The sequence below is a fragment of the Pungitius pungitius genome, chromosome 15, assembly GCF_949316345.1.
Source record: "Pungitius pungitius chromosome 15, fPunPun2.1, whole genome shotgun sequence".
NCBI lineage: Eukaryota > Metazoa > Chordata > Actinopteri > Perciformes > Gasterosteidae > Pungitius > Pungitius pungitius.
The window spans coordinates 7776454-7801923 of record NC_084914.1 but is presented as its reverse complement, the minus strand read 5'-3'; the positions used below and the strand labels follow the sequence as shown (position 1 = coordinate 7801923).

Sequence of the window (25470 nt, the reverse complement as noted above, 5' to 3'; positions counted from 1 at the left end):
GCCTGTCTCTTCTTTTATGGGATCGTAAACTCACTGCGGGAATCTCCTTTCGTTTCCTCCCACAGGCAAACAGACATGCCCTCCAGAGAAATTTGACTGTGGCGGATCCACCAACAAGTGTGTCTCGTTGTCATGGAGATGCGATGGGGAGAAGGATTGCGAGAACGGGGCCGACGAGGAGGACTGCGCGTCCGGTGAGTTTGATGAAGTCTGCAGTTAGTTTCACACTGTAATGGAAATTATTGTCACTGCTGGTTTTTGCTTAAACCTGCCGCTGGCAGTTCAAGGGAGGAATTAATTCAAAACGCGGCAATGAGAAATATGCAGAAGTGACGGACTTCAACGAGCCACGCGGTCGGTAGAGTGAGGAGAATTCGGATTCCTTCTTTCTCGTATTTTGCAGGGTTTCATCCTTTCTGATCTCACTTATCTTCCAGAGGCTTTAGACATGAAAGCTCAGTAGATAAAGCTTCATATAATTAGATGGATTTGAAGTGAGGTTTGAGTTTTAAGCCCACTGCACTTAACAACAAAGCCATCTGTGATGTAGAATGACTCTTGGTGTGAAGGATCACACGTGTACAGCTTTCTGTTGATAGCCACAACTTGAACCTTGTGTCTTTGCACTTTTCACTACGGGGGGGGGGGGCCTTATAACCATGAAAAGTGCCATCACCTCCTACACAGCCAATCAGGCAACTCAACCGCATGCACTTCCCCAACCTCCCCCACCCCCCCACCACCCCCCCCCGCAGGGACAATCCTTGCCCTACTTCTGAGGCGCCGTGAAGAATCGGCGTCTTATTTTCTCTCTTTGCTTCCACGCATAAGAAATGTGATGGAGGCAACACAGCTGTGGAGTGTTTGAAGCTGAAGAGCATGTAGCAGTAGGAAAAAAAAAAAGATCTCCTTATTATCCTATATAAGTGACAACGCTCTTCTTTTCAGGCATTTGTTCCCGTTGTTTATGTGTTGCGAATATGCCTCTCTGGCGTTTTTAGCAATTCATTTTAGTTTTTTTTTTTTAAGCATACTCTCATTTTAGTATTCATTTACAGTACAGAGGAAGCAAAATTATTTACATTAAAGCCGTGGAACACAAATCAGAGATTATCTCTCTGCGTGATGCTCAATACGAATGTTTTTTAATTTGTCATTTGTAAATGATACTTGTTGCCGGATTAGCCTACAAGTGGCCCGTCAGAGATCCCCTCCTCACAGTCTTAAGCCAAGTGGCAGTGATTCCAGTGACTTAAGACCTAATGCCTTCTTAGCTTGGATGGCTTTTCACGCCCTTGTCCATTGAGACCCAGTCTAGCCAGTGCTAATCCTTTCTTTCATTCTAATGTCTGTATTGATGCAGCGGCCTTAAGCTTCTCACAAGTGACACGAGGGCGGCCCACCCTCATGTCACTTGTGAGAAGCCTAATTTCAACATCATTGGGATTAATCAGTCTTGGGATAAACTGGACCGAGCATCACTTAATAAGCCTACTCGGTGATGTTACCTGTCACATTTTGGCCTCTGCGACGTTAAGAAGAATCTTTTAATTCAATCTGAAGGTACGAAGCATTGATTCCTCAGTGTTATGTCTGTTGTCCAGACCAGTTACTTAAGCAATAATCTTCACATTACATTTGTGTCCTCTATGGCAATGCTGATGTATGACATGTAGGTCTGATGTTCATATAACTATATGTAGGTCTCAACCTTAATACTTAGAAGGAGTTTCCCTCATTATAGTGATGGAGGCCTGAAACTAGACAGACCTAAACTGCATTGCGTAGCTTCTGTATGAATACACAATAGAAAACCATTCACAGTGAACCTTTGGCGTAAACCATTTAACACTCGCATTGCTGCTTAGCTACTGTGGGCAGAAGTATTTAGATATTTTACATCTACAGTCATGAATTTGGGTGAAAGAAAAATGTTGAAAGCACCAATTGTTTTGACTGTGTTGCAGTTTGTGTTGAAGGCCGGCCGTTGGCACGCGGTCAGCGAGACCCTTCCCTTCAATGTAAACTAAGCCGTATGTTTGGGGTCAGAGGGAGACAGTAATTCAATATGTGTCAAATGTCTCAGAAGCAGTTTTACAATCAGTAAATAGCAATTTTATGAACAGGGTACGTATCAAATTTAGCACCTTTTGGCCAAAGGCTCAGCTGCAAATCTCAGAGAGTAAGGCTTCATTAGAGGTAACAAATCGTCATTTGGATGCAGTTGATTTACAATATTGACGCATCTGTACCCTTGACTCCACATTCTTCTCGTACCCAGTTCCCAGCCCCAGAGCGCTCTGCTATTAGTATAAATTTACAGAGTGAACAGCCCAGCGCAGATTCACAAAAATAAATGTCGGCATCCTAATGGATTCATCCACATGTTGAATTATGTATTAAGTAGAATCTAGCCCCCACCAGAGGAAGCTTTCTTTGATCAACATTACATTAAGCAGTACTTCTAGAGAGGCTCCGCGAGAAAGTTGAACTGTCCTCAACCCTCAATGATGTGGAGATTAATGTGCACTTATTCTCCGGGCTTCTCCCTTGAGCCCGCCTGTCTGCTGGGATCTCCTGCAAAGCACAGGCGCCGGTCTGAATTTGTATGTTTTCATGTGCGTTAGCGTGTCAGGTCGAGCGGCCTGCCTGGCCCCCGCGCATGTAATAGTTCTGTGAAGTTGTCTTTTTTCACATGTTTCCTGATTCATATTTAATGCTGCTTGGATAGTACGAGGAAAAGCATTACTTCTTGCTCTGCTCACAGCTGTCTCTGGCAAATATACTGTTCATACCCCCCCCCCCCCCCCCCCACCCTCGATGAAGCTCTCGCACATGACAGTTATATCTGCTCCTGCGACTAAACATCATTTAATCATTCAGCTAATTGCAATCTAGACAGATAGGTGTTTTGGCCCTGACATAACTGACCTTCTAAGTCATTTGGGGTATCAAAGAGGAGGCTAAAACACTGCCGCCTCGTCGTCCATTATCTCCTCTCGGTCCTTACTGTAAATGAGGGAGTTGCCTCTTCTGTATTCCAGCAATGTTTGGCAAAGCGCTGTGACCTTGCAGCCGAGGCTTTGGCCTGTGGACCTCAGCCCTGAAACGTCCCTTCAGTTTAAATCTGTGGTTTCTATGTGAGAACTTTATACCGTTAAGCTCAGCGGTGTTAAGTGTGTGCAGATTTGGTTTTTACATGCTTGCCCACTACACAGGTATCTTTCTTTTCATCTCACATCTCCCTCTGTCCCTCCTCCTATACATTTCTTTTAAAATATATTTACCTTCCTGTCTGTCCTCTCCATTCCTACATGCACTCACACACACAGGTTCAGTACGTATTGTATTTTCCTGTTTTTATTCTAGCAACAATACCAAATTATGTATCTAGATCTGACAATATCTACCAACCCAATGAGTGAAACATTTGGCTCTTTAGTGATTGAACCCCCCCCCCCCCCCCCCCAAAATAAATGTTATTTAAAAGCCGCCGACCTGTTAGACTTTAGAGGAAGGAAGTCTGTGGGCTCTCAGATGAATTTGCTCAGCGCTTCTTCACCACTGGAAAACAAAGTCCACTGAATCTCGACACTTGTTTTTGTATCAGCTGCTTTCCCCCGGTACCACTGAGATATTTAAACACTGAGCAAATAGATAGGGAATTTAACATATGGTATAACTTCATAGAATGGCAATTAGGAGAGTACTCCCCCCCCAATTCTCCTCTTTTTACACTCTCCTGAGATGATCAATTTATTATTATATGAGGCTGTTTTGAGTCAGCTTGCTTTTAGGGTTTTAGCTTTTAACTGTCAGTTTTAATCAAAATATCAGTGCCCCAGTGGAAAAATAATATCTCATGCACGTAAAAACTTGACTTTCAATATGCTCTTGCAATGGGCTGATAAAGTGTTTTAAAAGGCAGTGTGTATTTTTTTATAAATATCAAATTCTGCTTCTCCGTGTGCTGCTGTGGGTTCAGAGTGTAAACCTGAACTCTCTTCACAGTCACTTTTGGACAGGATTGGGTTTGTAACAAAATAAAACTGTAGAAGGCTGGAAGTGAGAAGGAGAAAATACATTCCAGAAACCACGAGGTTGGCTTTGAGGATAAGCCGCGTCTCTTTGTTGGTTTTAGACAGGAGAAAGATGAACTAAGATAACAATAAACACTTTAGAAAGAGTGGAAGCGCAGACGGAGGAGAAGAGCTTTATCTATTATCATTTGCCCCACAGGAGAGGAATTTTCTCTCCATTATCGCTTCTCCCTCCACGCGCCACTCTTTCTGTCTCCTGCTCAGTTCTGATGACTTTCTGATGGCTCTTATTACTGTCACTGTGGCCCTTACGTTAATTTGACTCTCATCTGCGTACAGACACTGTCGAAGCTTCAGCCTGTATTTCATATACTGGGACATCAGCAGAAGCACTGGTGCCGGTTTCGTCTCGGTTCATTTTTAACGCACGGGCCTTTTAATCACAAAAGTTAAAGTGAAGCTCCCTGAGGCCTGTGACTCTCCGCCCATCCTCCCAGATGCCAAAGCCTGCACCAGCGGGGAGTTCCCGTGCGCCAACCGCAAGTGCCTGGCCGCCGTCTACGTGTGCGACGGCGACGACGACTGCGGAGACGGCAGCGACGAGCTCAAGTGCGCGTCCCCCCTGACCTGCGGGCCCAACCACCTCCGCTGTAACACCTCGGAGTGCGTGCCGCTCATGTGGAGCTGCGACGGAGACCCCGACTGCGCCGACAGCTCCGACGAGGGGCCGGAGCGCTGCGGCGGCGACGGCGCGCCCTACCTGCTGACCCGCCGCACCAACTGCACCGCCGAGGAGTTCCGCTGCGCCAACGGAGAGTGCGTGAGGCTGAGCTGGAAGTGTGACGGAGACGCAGACTGCAAAGACAAGTCTGACGAGTCCGAATGCCGTGAGTTACCCTTTCTGTCTCTTCTCTAATAGAGAACTAGAAGGTTCTTTCCTGTTTCTTTTTTTTTTGTTTTATCAAAGGACTGATATCCTTATTTCATGTTTTAATACTCATCCTAACATTGTTGTTTGTGAGGAAACACGTACACAACCGTCTGCAGTTATTAGTGCGGGTTTTCTTCCGGCCTTATTATTTATTGGGTGTTTTTGCTGGGGTTATTTTACATTGTGTTTGTGCACATAGTACACTGTCATCGTTTGTTTAGATAAACGTATGCGTTGAGACAAAAGACAACTGGACAGAATGTCAACAAACAATATTTCCTTCCTTATCCGAGGTGTTGCTTTGGCATTTAGCACATTCCCTCTGTGGTTGTAGTTGGGCTCTTTTTCAAAAATGTGTCTGGTAAAGAATGTGTTTCTGTTGATAAATCCAGTGTGAGGGTGGGGCCTTGTGATAAAACAGGTTTTCTTATTAACTGGTCGTGGACGGGGGAGCCCTGGAGCCCCTGTCTCACTAAGCCAGAGTGTGAAGCCCCGATAGTCCCACTATTCATTATCTAGATGTGCGATGCACACATCACACCCACCTCTCACTCTCCGAGGTGTCATATAAGAGACACTTACAGGAGATGGATGTTTAGTTAGCCGACTGGATGGAGGCTTAACTTAGTCCTGAGGAGACCATTTACCTCCACTACTTTTGCTATAATCACATGCTCTAATGTCTAGGTGAGGATTGCTTTGCCATTAAATGTATCGCTGCTCTGATTAATCTACACATTCATGAAATGTAATATACAATCTGTGAACGTGTCCGTATACGTTCATTGGTCACGGGCTCATCTGCCAGACGTAGAGAAACACTGTATGAAGAGTACGCTATTAGTGTCACGCGTTTCTATGTGCATACACGCGTGTGTGTGTGTGTGTGTCCAGGCTCACGTTCCCTCCGCTCTGCACGTCTTGTGATAACACACTAAATCATATCTCCCTCTGCCATATATATTGCTTTTTAGTGTGATTTAGAAAGGAGCTATATGAGCACGCTGGGCCCAGTTGATGAAAAGCGCGTGTCCGTGTTTGGGGTGTTAATGAAATGTGGTGCGGCTTCGTGCAGCCTCCATCTTTCCGTTACTATATTGAAAATCATTCATCAGCGGCACTCAGTTTGACATGACGCAGGCTGTCGTTGGGTGGAAGCACAGCGCTGCATCTTATTGCTCGAGCTTTTTGATTTCATGCGTGCTTCCACAAAGGATCCTTTAGAGATGTGTTATCCGGGATGTCTTGCCCATCTTAGAGGGGCAAACAAGACTCGTTAAAAGAGCGAAGAGAAAAAAAAACAGGTCTTGGGCTTTTGGCAACAGGATGTTGTGATCCTCTTGAAGGGATTACAGTGGATTTACAAGTGCAGAGATGAAGAAAAAAAAAGTTCCTTTCAAGTCTGTTTCTGTTCCTGGTTCAGATGAGTTTTATTCCCCGCGCGGTGGAGACCCAAATTCACTACAAAGCTGTAAAGTTCTCTCTGACCAGAGTGAGTTCTGGCCATGATTAATTACAGGGTTACAGGATACCACAGTTAAGTCAGATGTGTTAGACAGAACTAGCAGCAATAAAGAGGCACTATAAAGGAAAAAATGAATACAATTTAAAGATATACAATTTCCTCCTGCACCCGTTTTAAGCGCGTCCTTGTGTCCGTCCTACAGCTCTGCTCACGTGTCGTCCCGATGAGTTCCAGTGCGGTGATGGCTCCTGCATCCACGGCACCAAGCAGTGTAACAAGGTCCATGACTGTCCTGATCACAGCGACGAATCAGGCTGCGTCAACGGTGGGTAACCTGCCGTCCAGACTGCCAGAAGGTGTCCTGCTCTGAGCCGCTTCGCCGGTCTTCTTCTGTTTATGGTCTATGGTCTGTTGTGAATGACTGAGCAGCTTCATTTGATGCAGAAGTTGAGGAAATTAAAAGCAAAAAACATACCTACTCAGGTAAGAATAGAAATGTACAATGATGTTATTTCATACTGCACACAGCACAGATGTGCACTAACTTGCTAAAGAGTTGTTTAAATAGTCTGCAGCCTTTTATCCAACAGCCTGTTGTGGCTGTACTCTCTCATTTAATTACTCCCCTCAATATTTGAAGCTCTCTTGGTTGCAGGAAGAGTGTCAAAATATACTTATGTGGGATTTTCTTGTTTTGGTGACTGTGAAATTAATTGCAGAATCCAACCCAGACTTAATTAGTAAAAAGTAAATGTTGCCCCAGAACCTGGAACAAATTACAGTTCAGCTTTTATCACACACTTGGTTGATGTGAGCCTTCAGTAATTTGGTGAACCACTTTACACATTCAATACGACACAACCCACGTCTGCATGGCTTTCTCAATCACTTTGCAAAAGCTTATACAAATAAATGTCAGTCAGGTGTAAAGTGTAGATGCTGATCTAGCTTCTGCTTTTTATCTGTAGCCACAAAATGCGAAGGACCCCTGAAGTTTCTGTGTAAAAACGGAGAGTGCATTGACAGCTCCAAGGTGTGTGACTCCGTCAAGGACTGCAAGGACCGGTCAGATGAGCCCAAGAAGGAGTGCGGTAAGAGGACCTTCTCTGGACACACACTTTTACACTCACTGCTGTGGTATTAAAGTATATTGTGTGTGCCCAGCGCAACGAGCACATTGAATAACACTACGTAAATTGATTTGTTCAATTGATGTAGCGGTGTAAGTGGTTTACCATCACAAAACGGCATCTACCTTCCTCCCATTAACTAGCATTTCAAAGGCTTCACAGCCGCTCTCACATCAGCAGAGGCAGCCTGCGTGTACTAATTACCATCAAACAATAGAAAGAGGATTCTTCTGCTCGGTGTGTCTCAACTCTCCATATCTCTTCCCGTCTCCATACACCTTCTTAAACCTTTTTTAGTTCAAAAAAAAAAGTTATTCGTGTTAGAAAGTAAGAAGCAGAAAGACACAAAGTGACGGATGGCAGAATAGAGTGACCTTCGCCAGGGATGGAAATTACAAGCCTCAGAAAGGTATTCGGTGGCGTAATTCCCTTCCCTTTGTCGCCCTCCTCTCCCCCTCGTAGTTTCCTCCCTCTCTGCTTCGACTCTGGGCTTGTCCTCAGCTCATTAAAAGCGCGTCCACACAGCGAGCCCGTCGCTGCGCTCACTCAACCATTCGCTCACAAGATGTTCGCCAAACCACAGCGCACACACCCGGACACAGAGAGCCGCTACTACTACAACACATCCAGACGTAATTGTTCAGTGAGATTGCATTTGCCGCATCTGCCTTACATTTCGGTGAAATGAAGACGACGCATTTGGAAGTAATTGTTTTTCTTGGATTCCCCCCCTCATTAGAAATAATGGCATACGACCACAGTACAGACTCTTTAGTGGGAGCACTACTCATTTCCTAACGCCGCACCATCCCATCCCAGCTCTCACCGAGAGGCGTGCCTGAAAATAGCTAGTATGTAATGGGTTACCATGGTGAGAGAGGGAGAGAGGCGGAGGTGCGGCAGAGAAGGAGAGACCGCGTGTTTGTTCGCCCATGGGGAAAGTGACCTCTAAATCATGGCTGTCCTTGGAGGTGGTCTTGAGGAAGCTGTTAATGTTGTCGTAGGGTCTCCCCTGGGGGCGTTTCTGTTTGCCACACAGCCCCTCTCAAAGAAGCAAGAAAGAGGGAGTCCTCAAAAACAGACACAATTTAGTCTTTCTTCTGTATGCAGATTACATTACTGACGGGAAGGGACCTAACAGGAGCTACATTGAGTGGCAGGTCACCCATCCAGCTGAATTAGTGATGGGGATTTAAAGCCGGCGGTTGCAGCACTCAAAGTCTGCTTGCACCCGCACAAAGCAAAGAGGAGAATGTTCCCACTAAAGCAACCCTCAGTCAATCTTTGGAGAGTGAACTTTATCTTTCTTTATTCTTGTTACAATGAATAAAGAATAATGCGGTCTAGCTGGGGAAGGAAAGAACTTTGCTCAAAACTCCACGGATGAGCTGAACCTGTCATCTTGGATCTCGGTGGTCAGTGTAGAGCTGACGTTGGGTCTAATTCTTGTCATTTTTTAATTAATGAGAACTTCATTTATCAGGACCGACCTTCAGCATTATATTGCATTGCACTAGAAATGGCTTCTGCATAACTTACCTGTGATTGCAGAAAAGAAAAGCATTCAGAATGTCCTTGATTAATTCTCTTTGTGCCTAAAAAGAGATTAACAACATAAACAACACAGATTGACTTGACAATTTATCATTTTGACTCTGAAATATGTGCATTCAAATCAGTAGATCTTTAGCCCCAAAATGTAAAAACAAATTAACTTTGCAAATGCTACGAGGGGCACTATACTTTGTTTCCTTGCTGGGTGTCCAAAGAACCATAGATACATGTGATTTCATATGTAATGGTTCATTTTTTATTTATTTAGAATTCAAGTTTGTTCTTGTAGTTGAATCCCTGTTCTATTCATAGCCCTTTTATAGGCGTTTATTGTTCAGTCGTACTTAATTGTTTGTGTATTAAAGTAAAGCCCGTATGCTGCTTTCTTGGTGTTATCAGCTCAGTTAACTTACTTAAGATCATTAAAAGCTCATTTTAAAACCAAACATGGACAGGAAAGTGAGCTGAAAAATGAATTAAACTAATTTCCACAGTGAAATGTCAGTAAATGACTCCAATATGTAACAGCTTGAGTACGCATACTGAACTAACTTGCGGAGGAGATGAAAAAATCCAGCTTCAAATTGCATTCACATCCTACTTGCGACCAAGTTATTCATAAAGCCGTTGTGTTCAGCCTAATACAATCTGAACTGCCTTCGCCATCTTTATTGTGTGCCAACAATGTGCCGGCGTCTATGACCTAGATCCAAATGAGAGTGGTTGTGTATTTCAACTTGTTTCTTTCATTCTCCAGATGCTTTTACATCACTATACCTCAATTTAAGCAGCAGCCTTGTTTAATTTAGACGTCTTCTGAGCTCCCTCCTCCTTTCTCTCTCTCTCTCTCTCTCTCTCTCTCTGTCCCCCCGTCTCCTGTGATAGGGCCTTATGGGGCATCTTAGAATCCCAGTTCACAGCATTAATCCCCTCTGCATGCATATTTCATATCCCTGCAGATGGACCTGATTCTCAGTTTTAAGAGCTCAGCGTGTGCGATGTCTCGTCCCTTTGATTCCTTTTTTCTCCTTTTTGATAACATCTGAAATAAGGGCTCAAAAAGGATGGAAACGAGCTGAGCTTGAGAGCGGAGATAAAATGAAGATATTTAAGATGATAGCCAGTTTTAATGCCTGCTAGGCAACACACACCTTGGAAATTTCCCAAGCCACTGCAGTTACCCTTTTAAAAAGAAAAGTTGACAGTAAACGAGCCAGGCGCCTTTTCTTGTTGGATTTTGACCTTTTAAATGGCCTAATGTATCTACCTCGTCTACGACCTGCTGCACATGACCACTGGCTTGTATTCTGTGTCCCCCCAGGGCTGAATGAGTGCATGATCAACAACGGGGGCTGCTCCCATGTCTGCATGGACCGACCCATTGGCTTCGAGTGCCAGTGCCCCACTGGCTACCAGCTACTGGACAAAAAGACTTGTGGGGGTAAATAAAGACGCTTTTGACATATGGGCATACGGAATAACAAAGTCAAGTTAGCTGCTGACCTACCTCCTGTGTGGGTGTGCGTTATTTATTTATATAAATATACACTCTGTCCTTCACACTTCTACCTCAAGAGGTTTCCCATATCACCCAATGAAAAAGCCTGACACCTCCTTGAAGGTCGTAGAGAGGAGAAGTGGACATGGACCCGCCCTGTCTCACTGTCTCTGTGTTTTCTTCCCATTAACTTAATGACAACATGTCTGTGTGTTTCTCAACCACTTGCAGTTATTCATTTGCATATTTACTCTGTTATAGCCGTTTGTGTTTGAAATTCATCGCTACATTTACATTTAGGGAATTTAGTTTTCGGCTCTAGTTTAATGCAGCTAGCGATGGGACATTAGTAACTCAGTCTGGGTCCTTCTCTCAGTCAACTGTTGGCATCTCTTCCCGCCTGCAGACATCGATGAGTGTGAGAACCCAGATGCTTGCAGCCAGATCTGCATCAACTACAAGGGCGATTTTAAATGTGAATGCCATGAAGGATATGAGATCGACCCTGCTACTAAGACCTGCAAGGCAGAAGGTGAGTAGAAAAGCTCAGTTCTCAGTTAAGCCGTTCTTAAAGTTCTGAAAGAACAAAAATCTGTGTTGTACTGTTGATAACAAGTTCTTTCAAATGTTGTGCTGCCTCATTAGCGCTTCACACTTTACGCTCACGCTGTCAAAATCCTCCTCATCTCACAATCACAAACTTCTTTCTGCTGTAAAGTTATTTTTATCGCTCTGCACTTGCTTGTCCTGGTGACATAATTGCTTAATCATGGAGAAGGGAGGCATCACCAAGGCGACCACTTGGCATCTCCAAGGCCAAATCTGTCCTCGAGTGTCCTGTCAGATTAGACAGTTTCACAGAGTGACAAAGTGATGTGTTCAACCATGCTGAACTCTTATAATTAAGTAAATCAACTCTTCAGGGTACCTGGTCGAGTCACACTGGAAGCTAATTAAATCAAAATGAGTCCCGTTAGACGTGTTGACATCAGTTGTCGGACTAGTGGAATACAAAGTGAACTACTTAGAGGCCAATTCATCCAACCACGGCCAGAAGCTAATAGCATGAGGCTTACAGAGAGAGAGAGCCCAGTTGATATGTTTGCAAACACTTGCCCCTAAAAATGTTAATCATTTAATTGGCAGGAAACATTGAAATGTGGTGATTTGGTCCCCGTGGCTCTCAAATGCTGTGATTTAATTTCCCTCGATTAGGCTGAGCTGAACATCAAAGCTAAGCACTCACAAGTCTGTGCCCGCATTAGTACACACTGTATATGTGTTTGGGCTGTATCTGCCCCCCCCCCCCTTCCCTGTCTGCCCGTGTGTGTTGACGGCCCAATGTGTTTGCTATCAGTTCATCGTGGAACCGGAGAGAACTCTGTGTCTGGCAGCTAAAAGCAGCCGTTCCACTGCTGTGACGTGCTGCCATATTTCCCCCTTTCGGAGGGGTTGGAATTGTTGTCATTGTAAAAGCCCGATTTTGGGAACACTTAGCCCTGACGAGCACCGCCGCCGTCCCGACTTTGAGGTGAGAGAGTGAGGAGAGCGAAGAGAGAGGGAAGCGTGTAGGAGTGCGATAATACAACGAGGTTGCGACACAGATTGTCAGCGAGCTATTAGTGGGAGAATGTTATATCTGCCTCTGGAGATAACTGTCCGGAAGAAAGAGGCTCCACATAGATGTCACAAGACAAAGGTGGGCTAGAGTTTCCAGCCAAAAGTCATAAAACCTTCCCTGTGGCATCCATCACCCACTTGGCTTTTTCATCCCAGAATTCTGAGTGATAATCCTAAAGGTGGCGTGATAATATAAATGCCTTTTAAGGCCCCTGTTCACAGTTGGGGCTAATTAATATGCATCCTGGGTGACCTTATCACAAGCAGACAGCTCTAAATATAGGTGTGAGTGCACCCAAAATGAAACAAGGACACGCTGAGATGTAGATGCTAAACGCTTAGTTAAGTGGGCTTTGACTGTCGCGTGCTACCGTGCTGCTAATCCATTTTTGCGAGGAGAAGGTAATAGGAGGCCACAACTTAATGATGTATTCAGACACAATGATCAATACTGAAACGATAGAGCAGTTTTTAACGAAGGGTTATTGCTCTTGTAAGAGGACATTGAGCTCTAACACAGAAGCTTTGCTGAGCAAATTTTCTTTGATAAAAGGTGACATTCGGAGTATCGACTTGTGTGCTGCAAATATGCAGCGTCACATTAAGCTGCAATTCGTTTTGACACTGTGGAGATTTCTCTGTTATTAAAGCGGCGCAGTAGCTACATCAAAACACGTCACGCGGCATCGTGTTCAACCATCTTATCCACAACACGAGGGTTTGAAAAAAAGGAAAACAATCTCTCAGGCTTATCGCCATCTTCTCCCTGTTTGTTCTGCCTTTGCAGCAGTATGATGTTGGATGCTTTGGGTTTTGTTCTCGACAATCATGCAGCTACAGCCATTTTTTTATCCTGTCTAATCGATTCTAAATCAAGACCATGTTTGTTTCACTTTACTTGCGTCCTAAATTTGGATAATTTGGTGCTGTGGATAGAGAATTAATGCATTACTGAACTACATCCCAAATCCACCCACCAATAATCTATTCTTCTTAACGATGTGTTCAACCTGCATGTAATCAGCTTCACACTTGATATCTTTGTTTAGCTGGATAAAAGGCTTTCAACTTGCATATTGTTGAACTTTTTGTGCAGGAAAGAGCCCTTACCTGCTATTCACCAACCGGCACGAGATCCGCCGCATCGACCTGGTAAAGAGGGACTACAGCCAGGTGGTGTCCACCCAGAAGAACGCTGTAGCTCTGGACCTGGATGTGGCCAACAACCGCGTCTTCTGGTGCGATCGCTTTCACCGGAAAATCTACAGGTAAACTTTGAAAGAGAAACTTGAATTGGAATTTAAACAAAAATGATTTTCAGAAACATTGTCATAGAGCAGAAACTCTCTGACATTTCCAACCTCCAATTTAATAAACGTGACCTTTCCAACATTTGGCCTTACATGCCGAACCATTTAATGTTGCACCCTGCTGTTATTTGACTTGGCTGTGTTTGATCTACTGAGCATCCACTTGTAATCAACATTGATTTCACCCAACACATTGTTATCCCAACGACAATTTATTCCCCAGCGTGTCTTCTAATTGGAGCACACTGTTCTCTTTATGTAATGGATGATGAGAAAAGAGATCTCCGGGGAAAACTAAACCTGACCTCACACACCTCTGCCGGTGCAGAATAATTAGCGGGCAGGGGGCGACCCACGGAGTTGGGCCTTGCCTCTTCTGACAAGTGGCGCCACCTGAGAAGGAGGAACCGGCTCAGTGCCCTGCCGCACATCAGTCGGGATGACACCTGTAGGGTATTCGCCCTCTTGCATGTTCTACCACCTGATCAAAATCCCACATTGTCCCCCCCCCCCCCACCCCCCTCCGCTCCCACGCAGTGCCTTCATTCACGAGGCCAGTGACCCGTCCCAGCAGGTGCCGCTGCTGGATTCTCTCCTGCAGACCCCCGTGGGTCTGGCTCTGGACTGGCTCCAACACAACTTGTACTGGGCTGACTCGGGAGACAAGTCCATCTCTGTGGCCTCGGTGGACGCAACCAAGAGACGCGTCCTCATCAACACCGACCTGAGTGAGCCCCGAGCCATAGCGCTGGATCCCCATCACGGGTAAGGTGGAGCGGCGCGGAGCACATTGTCCGGGACGTTAGTGTCAGATGCCGTTTAATCACACGATTCATTTCTAACGGGGGAACATTTCCGAGCTGAATGCTTTCTACTTACATAGAGACACAAAATCTTGCCGAGATTATTTGTATTGTTTGTCCTCCCCATTATCTCTTAGAATATGCTGGTAGAAACTAAACTGATGTGTTTATTTTGTCAAAGATAATGATCAATGACCCCCAGATAAAGTCACCTTGAGGGTGATTTCAGCCCGGGGGCGAGGGAAGTAATAAACATTATGAACATAATCCTTTTCTGAAAGCATGTCTAATGGTGAATACAAGACAACGCTTGTTTCTGGATGTGGGAATCAAGAATAACAAGCCTGTGACCCATTTAGCATTCTGACTCAATAGTTTTGTAGAAATTCTGTCCTAGATGGGCGTTCTTAATCTGGGAAGCTTTATAAATTTGTGCGAGCGTGTGCTTCTGCATCTTTTGTCTTCTGATTATTCAAACCCAAAATCAAAACAGTCACGTCAATGGACGGACTATAAACTGGCACACGGCCTGAACAGAGGCACAAAGAATGTCTGCACATTAGAGATCCAATCATGAAAACTGTAAAGTACATTTACATAGAAAAGAGATAATATGTAAATTTAAGTGTACTTTGCTGCTGTTATTGCTGACTGATATTGTGCATCTAAACTATACAGAACTCATACAATCTCAGCTATTACTTTTTACAACACATTTAGGCAACCACAAATCAGTGCCAGGTCGACTAACACTGCAGTTATCCAACTGCAGAGTTGCATAAAATATAATGCTTCTAATTAAGACATAATGGGCTATTTAAGACTTTCCCTGAATGCATCTGAAAGAAAAAGATTCAGTCGACGCTTCAATTGTAAGAAAGGTGGTTGATGCATTGCTGCCCTTCTGTTTTGTGTGATGATGCCCTTCACACAGATCTTTTGATCTGTTATATTTATCTTTATTTCATCACTTATGTGATTACATATTATGCCATTCATGCCATTAACATTTCTCCACACGTGACTCCCCCTTCAAAACACACAAATATATATATATTATTGTTTTGGACAGACCAATTGAATTGGAAATGCATCTTGGTGCAAAGCACCACAGCAGGGACTGTTAGCACACTATCCCCAGACTAATCATTGCATTATAAAGAATCTCAGAAAGATTTGAACAGTGGAACGATGATACTTGTGCAGTGATGTCTGGTTAATTCCACATATCTTACTTAGTGTCGCAGCACAGCATTTTAACTCCCTAAATAACCCAATGATTGTGCTTCTTTTTGTTGATTCCAGCTTTATGTACTGGTCTGACTGGGGCACGAGAGCCAAGATAGAAAAGGCCGGGATGAACGGAGTGGACCGACAGGTGCTGGTGGCTGATAACATTGAATGGCCCAATGGCATCACTCTAGGTGAGAGGAAGTCAGCTGTTTTCCATTTCTGATGTTACTCATTACACCGGGCTATATTGAAGACCTATTGTTGTGTGTTTTCTGAATGTGCCTAAAGCCCCGTGGTTAAGAAAAGAACAACACATTGTATGTAAAGGTCAGACGTAATTCAAATCATAAGGCTGAAGAAATACATTGAAACAATTATCACAGTTGACTTGAATGACATTTGAAGTATTTTAGGGAGTTACAGATCAACAAAAGAAAGAAAGTGTGAGAATCTGACATTTTTAAAAGCAATCAATATCCCCTCAAGGGATTTGTTGCTTAGAGTGCATTACTACTTACTGTGAAGACAATCAATCTTTATTCTGCTTGGGAAAGTCCCTTTCACCTGTCTGTGTGTGTGTGTGTGTTTCTCAGATGTAGCCAACAGGCGTCTGTACTGGGTGGATTCGAAGCTGCACCTCATTGCCAGCGTGGACCTGAACGGAGCGCACCGCAGAACACACGTGTCGTCTGCAGAGAGACTGGGGCACCCCTACGCGCTGGCGGTTTTTGAGGTTCGCGTGCGGCAGATTTGCACCGATTTTTGTCCGCTGTCTGCTGCACCGTCCAGTCTCCCACAGCCTCTCATATCTACATCTCCCTCATTAGCGTTGAAGGGGCCTGCAGTGGGACTGGGAGTCTGAATGTAATGACTGTTAAATTCAATTTACCGTGCGCTCCGTTTGTGTGTCTGTGTGTGTGTGTGTGTGTGTGTGTCGCTCTGTGACTGTTTTCCCTCGTGGGATGGACTGGCTGAGAATACTAAACAGAAGACAGCTACAGAGCAGCCTACGGCAACCCACCCACTTGTGCTTTTGTGTAATGAACCAGCTTCCGCTGTGTGCGTGCGTTTGTAAGCATGCTTTCGCACATCTAACGTCTCTTACCTTGCATGTCCCTGTTGGTGCTTTCGCAGTAAAAATTCCAGCCAGTTTTAGATGGTTGCTAATGACATCACCCAGGTGGCTTGCTCCCCTGTGGGCCTCCCCTCGAGGGGAACTGGTGTGTGGGACCACAGAATCAGATTCCAGACAGCAGCAGATCAGGTTTACGAGCACGGATTGGTTGATCTAAACACTACAAATGGTAATATTGAAGTACAGATACTTTACAATATCAATAGGTCAAACTGGATGAAAGTTGCTTTCATCCAGAAAAAATGACCTTTTTACAAATAAGTGCTGTTTATGACACATACTGTCACTGTGTAACCTTTTAAAATGAAGATAGCAATAGAGGCACGGTGTTGAAAGCGTAACCTTGAGGGTTTTACTGTGGTCGGCAGTGTAACTAAAAGAAGGATACCGTTCCCTGTGGTGTGATACCTGATCGATGCAGGGCTTCTCTGCTATCTGCCATGTTGTGACGACAAGGTGACCTTCTCGTTCAGGATGTTGAACATTCACCAGCCCCATGTTATTGACTGGAGCTGGTTGTATTGTACATCGCATTACCATGTCTCTCTAACTCATGACTACCTCCACTCCCACACACACTGACACACACATAGTCGTGTGGCAAGGCTTTTTGTCTCGCTGGAGATTAGCCTGTAGTTTCTAAGGCAACCAGCAACAAATGTCAGAATGTCTTCTTAAACTGAGTGAGTGAACTGGGACAACAAAGCAAACAAATCAATTAATAAACCACAAGAGTAGTTAAAATTAGCCTCTGATTTACTATCTTTTCTTGTAAACGGGATATATTGGACTTATTTAAGACCGAAGGCTGTAGCGTATGAAAATAAACCGGTCGACTCTTCTTCCACAATAAGGCGTAACCCTTTTTATTGCGTGCTTACTGTTCACTGCACTCTCTCTGAATTAAATAATATGTCTTAGTTACCAATAAACTTCTGCATTTGCATTTCCTTGATAGATTCACCGCCTCATACTATTTGCAGCAAAGGCCACGTTAACACTCTCTCTTTGGCAAAAGGAAATGAATTAGTCTGTGTGCTAGAAATGATTTATCAGTGCATATTTAACCTGTGTCCTGATTTTCAATATATTATAAAATATATTATTTTTCATACAAATAAATGTGATTATGAGTCCTCTGGACCCAAACGTTGACAGCTGTTAGCCCAGTGTATTCTCTCCCAGTTGACTTTTTCAATCCGTTAATGGTTCCCAAAACAGTTATTGTGCAATCTTTTTATGGTGGATAGAAGTGATTTAGATCCAATGTGTGTAAATGTCACCCCTCAAATTGTTACGATTGCTAATTTGCCGACACAAGGTCTAAACCCAGACCACCTTGTTCCGTGCGTCTCTCTGCGTTTCAGGATCGTATCTACTGGACAGACAGAGACAGATCGTCCGTCTTCATGGCCAACAGGTTGACCGGTCAGGACATCCACTCGCTGGCCGAAAACCTCAACGACCCCCACGACATTGTGGTCTTCCACCAGCTCCGCCAGCCACAAGGTCTGTTGGCGCAGCATGAGTGAGGGCCTTGCATGTGTGTGTGTGTCGCCTCCCTGAGAGTCTGTAAGAGCTGAGTCGCTGGTCTGACGCCGCGTTTCCTCAGCGGATCCGTGTCGACCCAGCCGCATGAATAAATGATGGTGAGCCTGGTGACTGTGGTGGAGTGATCAAAGCACTGGGAGCAGCAGAACATTCACACACATCTGTCAGAGACCCCCCCCCTCCCCGCTTTCTTCTCAACATGACAGTCCAGATTTGAGTGGAACAGAACAGTTTGAAATCATCAACGTTATGCCTGTGTGTGTCTTTCCTCTTTCCTTATGTTCACGCATTGTGATGGTATTTCTTAAAGGGGGATTCAACAGGGTTCCCAGAGGGGAACAGCAAAGTGCATCAACTTCTTCCCTCTCTCTCTCTCTCTCTCTGACTCTCTGCTAACTCCCCATGTTGAATAAGTGTGTGATCCTCCACGTCTCTCTCTGTCTCCAGGTCCAGACAGCTGTAATCTGGGCAGCGTGGCCAACGGGGGGTGTCAGTACTTGTGTCTCAAGGCTCCACAGATCACAGAGCACTCGCCCAAATACACCTGCGCCTGCCCCGACGGGCAGGACCTGGGGCCCGATATGAGGGGCTGTGTGCCAGGTGAGCGCGCTTACCCGTGTTAATAGAGAGCGTTAAGTAATCAACATTGGGCAGTCTTCTTTGGTGCTTAATGCTGGGATTAAGGAAGAAATCTACATTTTTGACGGACTAGATTAGTGGTGACCAATGTTAAGTAAAGAAAATACAAAAAAATAATAGAAATGATTACAGTTTAATCATGTTATTTGAAGAATAGATTAAATTAATAGTTGCATACTAGCTCTCTTCTTACTTATTGAAAGTGACTGTGAAAGACGGGCTTAATATATTTTAAGTAACCGATACAGGCGGCGGAGACGTTGTGCACAAATGCAATCTAACACCTCATCTTTGGAACAAATTCTTCATATATTGCATCAAATTGCATTATGATACCTGATGTTGATGCTAACTCGACATGACAGCGAGGGGAAAGTTGCTTTGAACGGACCCAAAATCAGTTGTATTTGTCTTAAGACAACCACAACTGGATTAACAAGGCAATTGACTGAGTTTTTTTTTTTTTTTTGGAAGCTCATTCATGTTCAGATTATTTTCTGTAGATCTTAAAGAAATGATCCAGTTTCTTCAAAAGCTTTCTACGATGCTCTTCCCTCGTCTGCTGCAGCACCAAGAAACAACGCGACGCAGACGTCCTCGCCTCCTGCTGGGTTTTCACCTGCCACGAGAGCGGCTCTGGCCGAAGACTTCCCGCCCCCCTCAGGGGGGGTGTCACAGGCGGACGCCACCCCTCGCCTGACCACAGCTCCCTCCGGGGCCACGGAGCTCCTCACACCCGACGACGCTCTGAAGCCTTTGTCGTCGCAAGAGTCCAAGGTGCCGGGGTCGCGCTCCACTGCCACCGCGAGGGTCCTCTCCACCACACCCGCCAGGGACAGCAGCGTCTCCCAACACTGTAAGTTTGCCTGTGGACTCAAAGACAATCCGCAATCGACTTATGCGTATCAAATGAACACCGTGAATGAGTCTGATTTAGAGACTCCAAGAAATGCAGCACTGGGTGATATATGATTTTAAGGGAGGGGCCCATTCACGGCCCAATTTTCTGTAAAAAAGGGGCCCTTTAAAACCTCATCTGTTGCTAAGCCCCAGATTCTGAAGTCCTATTCACACTCATAATGTATCAACCTCACCCAACAACCTCAATAAATTGCGCTATGTGTGGCCTCCCAGGTATTTGTCGGTCCACCGGGACCTGCATGTTCTTAATAAGTGTGTTGGTAAGCGTTGGGCCACTGCATGTAGATGAGTGTGGTGACCTCGGAGCCGGATGGCGCCCGAACGGATGAAATGTAGGTGGTCAGGGGGAGCGCCAAGGTCACGAGAACCTCATCATTATTCTCTACCTTTTTTATTTTCCCTATCGCTCTCTCTTTGTAAAACACCTGCAGCCACGCATGCCTGATTCCCCGCTCCACGCCGGCCTGCTTTATCTCCCACCTCCCCCACCTGCTCTCCCCTCCTGCCTCTGCTGCTTACATCTCACTCGGTTTTATCTTTTATCCCATATGCTTCCACTCTCTCTCTCGTTCTGCTGTGCCTCTTTTTTTTTTTTTAACTCCCCTCTCTCGTCCCATCTCTCTCTCTACAGCCGGCAGCGAGAATTTCCTCCTGGGCGAGAACCTGACAGTGGCTGTTTTGGGAGTGGTCATCCCCATCGGTAAGTCACCGGAGGCCTTTTCGTGTCCGTGCGTGTCCGTCCACATTAAGGCGGACAGAGGTGCATAAAGCTGCTGTCCTGTTGCTGCCTGCGGCCGCTCTGTTTGTCGTCCCCTCACGCTGACCCAGCAGGGGACGGAGGAGCGCGGGTCTTCCTGGCTGAGCTTTCTCAGGGGTCGTTTTTTTTGTACGTGTGACGCGGCGATGCCACATTATTCACTTCACACTGTGTTGTTGTGTTGGGTTTGGCCCTTTTTTATAACTTTGTGTGTGCAACGTAGAGCCAGCTATTCAGTTATTAAAAGATCCGCCTGGAATTTATTTAGATATAACTGTGTTTGGCTTCAAAACTCAGTTTTTCACTTTTAAACGTATTAAGAAAAATGTTGTAGGTCGACAATCGACTGTGTTCGGCAAACTTGACGTTATCTCAGGTGCAACTACCAGGGGTCGCTGCATTGTGAATGAATCCGAATGAGGAGACGGTGAGTTTGTGGGGCTCCAAAAAAGAGTTTGTGTGTCCCAAACGGCCCTTTTTAAGATGAAGGTTTGATGATGATGCTTTTCTCTGGAGATATTTTGTCTTGAGTAAGCTGGGCTTTCTTTGACAACACTTATTACCAATATACAAATCTATTGAGAGGCTATAGTATTCATGCTGTTGGTGGGAAATATTTATTTTGCGCATCTATATCTCAATACTACAGGCAGTAAACAACAGCAAAGTGAAACATAATGAACCATTCAATACTTCAGATGGCCCGTTCACATTATAGACGTATTAATGGGAACACAACACCTTTATGCTTTATTGGTGAATTTAATAGAGCATTATTAAATCACACTGCTTATGCAAGGAGTCAAAGAGATTGTGATGTTCTGCAATAGTTTAAAACGAATTAACTCCAAAGCCAGCCGGTGCTTCACAAAGCTGACGTAGAATCTGTGTTGGAAATGTTTTGGCTGCTTGTACAACTTTTGACCCGTTTAACCCGAGCGGCCCACACAGACAACCTCTCTGTCGCCCCGCATGCCCGGTCTGCTCCTCTCCGCGCCTCTCATTTCACGCCACGGACCGGTGAACGCCTCATTAACGCTCCCCCCTCCCCGTGTCCCTGCCGCTGTGTGTTAAACGCATGCAGTTCCTGTCGTTGCCACAGTGGTGTTCAGCCTGGTGTGCGCCGGCGTCTACCTGGTGTGGCGCAACTGGCGGCGCAACTCCACCAAGAGCATGAACTTCGACAACCCCGTCTACCGCAAGACCACCGGCGAGGGCGAGGAGGACGAGATCCACATCGGGCGGACGGACGGCATGGGACACCACGGGCACCACCACCCGTACCCGCAGGGCGTCAACGCCGGGGTCGCCGGGGCCGGAGTCGGCACCTGCCCGCAGTTCATCGCCCTGCCACTGGGGGGCAGCATGCCCGACCCGGGGACTCACTGGTACACGGAGCAGCCCATGCTGTCCTCGGCAAAGTGACCCTGCGCGAGAGCCGATCCGCCGAGGCGACGCCCCCCCCCCCCCCCCCACACGGTGAGGTCACGGGTGACTTGGACTGAGTTTGCAGAACAACATATCATCGCCAACAACATTTCATCAAGTGTTACATGGGGCCATACTTTGTGCCAACTTCCATTTGGGGAAAAAAAAAAACTTTAAACTGTTAAACTAACATAATTCGTACCTTTAGTTCTACTTTCGTACGTCACTGCTGAGAATGAATTACAGAATTTGTAAAGTGTTATTTGTATACTGGTTATTGTTTTGTAGTTTTCATTGAAAACTGCGGTGAGGTGTCTGCTGTGTGTCTGATATTTTGAGACGGGACTGGTGAGAAGTTGTATAAATATGGGCTCTTTGTGTTATTCCTGGTGAAGCTCTGAGAACACTGTGCAAGGAAGAGCTCTGAAACTGGGACAGTAACTGCGTTGGTGGGACAATCTGTACACATTCTTGTTTAAGTCGATCACAAATGTCATAAATGTCATTAGTGGAGCTGTCACTTGTAGTTTTCCTGGATGGGTTTTGTTTTGTGTAAGATTTCTTTTTTTTCATTCTGACTGGATTTTAAAGAAAGTTCTATACCTCTGTGATATAGGCAAGCCTTTAAGGGCGAGTTGTCTTGCGTTTAAGGGTGCACTTGAGGCTAGATATCTTTATTTGACCTTCAGTTTGTGGGAGAGAGCAGCAGGAAAGTAAGAAAATTGAGGTATTAGACGTACTGTGAGGTTAGAGGGAAGTGGTTTTACGCAGCAGTTGTTTCTTATCACTTCTTATTTAGATATTAAATGGTTTGAGAAAAACAATAGGCTCCACTTCAGAAAAAAAAGAAAAGAAAATTGAGTGTTCTAAAATGTTATTTGATCACCCGCCTTTGACTGTGACAAATGCGCACATAAGTACGCGTAGTGCAGTGAGAGAAAAGTCATGCTGTATTCTCCAGAGGACAGATACAATGTGCACTTGCGCTCCACAAACACAAACAGCATGAATAATTGCTCACCAGCTGAGAATGCACCCGCTCGCTGTTGAGCGAGACACGCACACATTCGCAAAAGCAACCTGGATTCCAAGACCCGCTCCCCTCCTCCTCGTGAGATGGCCGATATCGGAGCCGACAGTTTTGCATTGCACAGTTTTGCATGGGGGGGACGGGGAGGGGGGCCCAGCTGGGAGGGCTGCATGATGAAAAAGACCTGTCATGTGATGTAACCACAGAAAACTAGAACCTGACTCTGATGGAATGAGATTGAGACCAAATTATCGGTGAACATGCTTCATGCTGGTTTAAGACACTGTTACTCCATTCATAAACCTAAAACGTGTGTGTGTGTCTGTATGTGTATGTGTGTGTGTGCGTGTGCGTGCTCACTATTATGCATGTAAGTGCAAATTTCATCCCACAGACATATTTGAACCGTTTTGTATGCTCTTTGTTGCACAACCCTCTTGGAATGCCTTCTGCATTGTGTATTGCATCGAACAAAACAGTGTGTGAAGATGCATTGATGTGTGAGTTTGGGGGTGTGTGTGTGTGTGCGTGTGTGACAGTGTGTCTGCAGAAGCTCTGAGGGTGATTTTGGATTCATTGATTTGTAAATATGTTTTCATAAGGTTTTTGATAATGTATTATACAATTATTTAAAAGAGAGGATGTACATAAGATTTTAGAATAAAGTGTTGACATGTATATTAATTTATTTGTATAAAAGCAGAACACTGCATTCCCTGATTGTAAGAAATCTGAATTATTCACCAAAGTGGTTTGTGTCGTTTCTTGCTGTGCACCACTCACGGTTATTTTTCTGTAACCCTTTTTCCTTTGATAGCACACGTAACACATGGTGTCCCCTCCCCAAAGCTCCCCACATCTTTGCTACCTTGATGTTAATGAGAAACGTGATTTTGGTTGATCTGTGCCTTTTTTTGTTTTATTTTTCATTCTCCTGTAGTATTTTCATGAAAAGGACAGGGATCAGCCGTCCACTGTACATGCAAAGATAAACTGTATGAAAACCATACTGGTTCCACTTTTTGATTTTCTGTCATGAATTACTTTGGAATATCTATATATTGATATATAAAATCGGACTGAAATTGTCTGTGATTTGTTCCGTTTCATTTTCTTTAACAAATCCATCATACACACACAGCAGGGACGGCGTGGGGTGTTTTCACCACGACGTCTCAGGAACACGAGGGAATTTCACACCTCCGCCTCCCCTCAACAATGAGACGATTAGGGTTCTGTTGATGTGAACACGCATGGATGCAAGCTGATCCTAATAAGTAACAATGCGTCAAATGGGTGATGCGAAAGGGGTTCCCCTCTAGCTATGGGGATGTTTTAATCAAAGTTGGGTTCATTTGTTTCCTTTAGTCGTTTTCAGCGAGAGAGCAGATGAACAAAGTGTAAGCACTCTGCACAACACCAACTGGCATCTATCAAGTGAACATAGAGGAGAATTTAAGATTTTGTCAGGAACCAAAACAAATACTAAGTTAACATGCTAATGATAACATTTATATGTGTATCTGCTGGATTTATAAACCGATCACTCTTTGCTGATTAAGTTTGATAACTGTCCTTGAGGAAGGAGCCTCGGCTTTATCGAATCACACAAAGGTCTGTTTTTATTAGCTTTTCACGTTAAAGCAGATACAAAGCGACTCCCGCGGTTTGCTTGGAGTCGATTCTGCCTGAGCCGCTTTTCAAATGTATCCACTTACAAAGTGATTCATCAGCAGGCAGAAAAACCGTCCCAGATAAATCCAGTCCATTATCGTTATTGACCTGAAGCGGACTAAAGGCCGACACACTCCTCGTTGGTGTGCCACTCCCATTAGGAAACGGTGTAGTTATTCCTGCGGCATTAAGCACAAAGGCAAAGATGAATACTGTTTGTGAATACTATTGTCCGTTTTGGTACGACTTTAATCATAGTTCATCTATGAACACACATCATCTGTTCAGACCAATACCGATTTCCATTCAAGCAGCTGATTGAATCTCTGTCTCTTGCTGAGGATGCATATTTGCTTTCTGGGGATATATGTGTAGCCATGACAGCACCAGAGGACAGACAGTCAGTCAGCCGAGCTTGTAAGGAAATCCTTGGGAGATAAGGTGCCTTTTCAGACAGAAATCCAGCTTCTGCCCTTGTCTCCACTTTAGAGCCTTCTAGTTTTATCTCACAAACATAATTTCAAGTCCACGCAGCAGAAGTAAAACTCTGTTCCTTACTGTTTCCCTTGGGATAAGAAGAACGTAGGTCGCTCAAACACATCTACGTTCATACTTTAATGGGACATACCAGCTGCTTTACAGTCATTATGTCCTCTGAGTTGAATTTGTAAAATTCTGTAGATTTGATGTTTATAATCGTCCCACACTCTTGAAAGGGATTAGATCTAATCCCTGGTATGTGTTCATTTTA

At 44.8% G+C, this 25470-nt stretch overlaps 1 protein-coding gene across 3 annotated transcripts in view; it reads left to right on the top strand.

Annotated features, from left to right (window-relative positions):
- LOC119209409 (low-density lipoprotein receptor-related protein 8-like) overlaps positions 1-24146 on the top strand; it is a 49047-nt gene extending 24901 nt beyond the window's left edge. For 2 of the 3 annotated variants that reach the window (XM_037458742.2, XM_037458740.2), the window contains 15 exons: positions 66-194; positions 4538-4927; positions 6639-6761; positions 7405-7527; positions 10442-10561; positions 11025-11150; positions 13335-13506; positions 14086-14313; positions 15657-15775; positions 16178-16317; positions 18087-18228; positions 18718-18870; positions 19478-19765; positions 20462-20530; positions 21672-24146. In XM_037458742.2, coding sequence (XP_037314639.2) covers positions 66-194; positions 4538-4927; positions 6639-6761; positions 7405-7527; positions 10442-10561; positions 11025-11150; positions 13335-13506; positions 14086-14313; positions 15657-15775; positions 16178-16317; positions 18087-18228; positions 18718-18870; positions 19478-19765; positions 20462-20530; positions 21672-22012 — 2663 coding nt within the window. In that variant the 3' untranslated portion in view covers positions 22013-24146. The remainder of the gene's footprint in view (positions 1-65; positions 195-4537; positions 4928-6638; positions 6762-7404; positions 7528-10441; positions 10562-11024; positions 11151-13334; positions 13507-14085; positions 14314-15656; positions 15776-16177; positions 16318-18086; positions 18229-18717; positions 18871-19477; positions 19766-20461; positions 20531-21671) is intronic. The other variant, XM_037458741.2, reaches the window with a different exon arrangement.
- The last annotated feature ends 1324 nt before the right edge of the window (positions 24147-25470 follow it).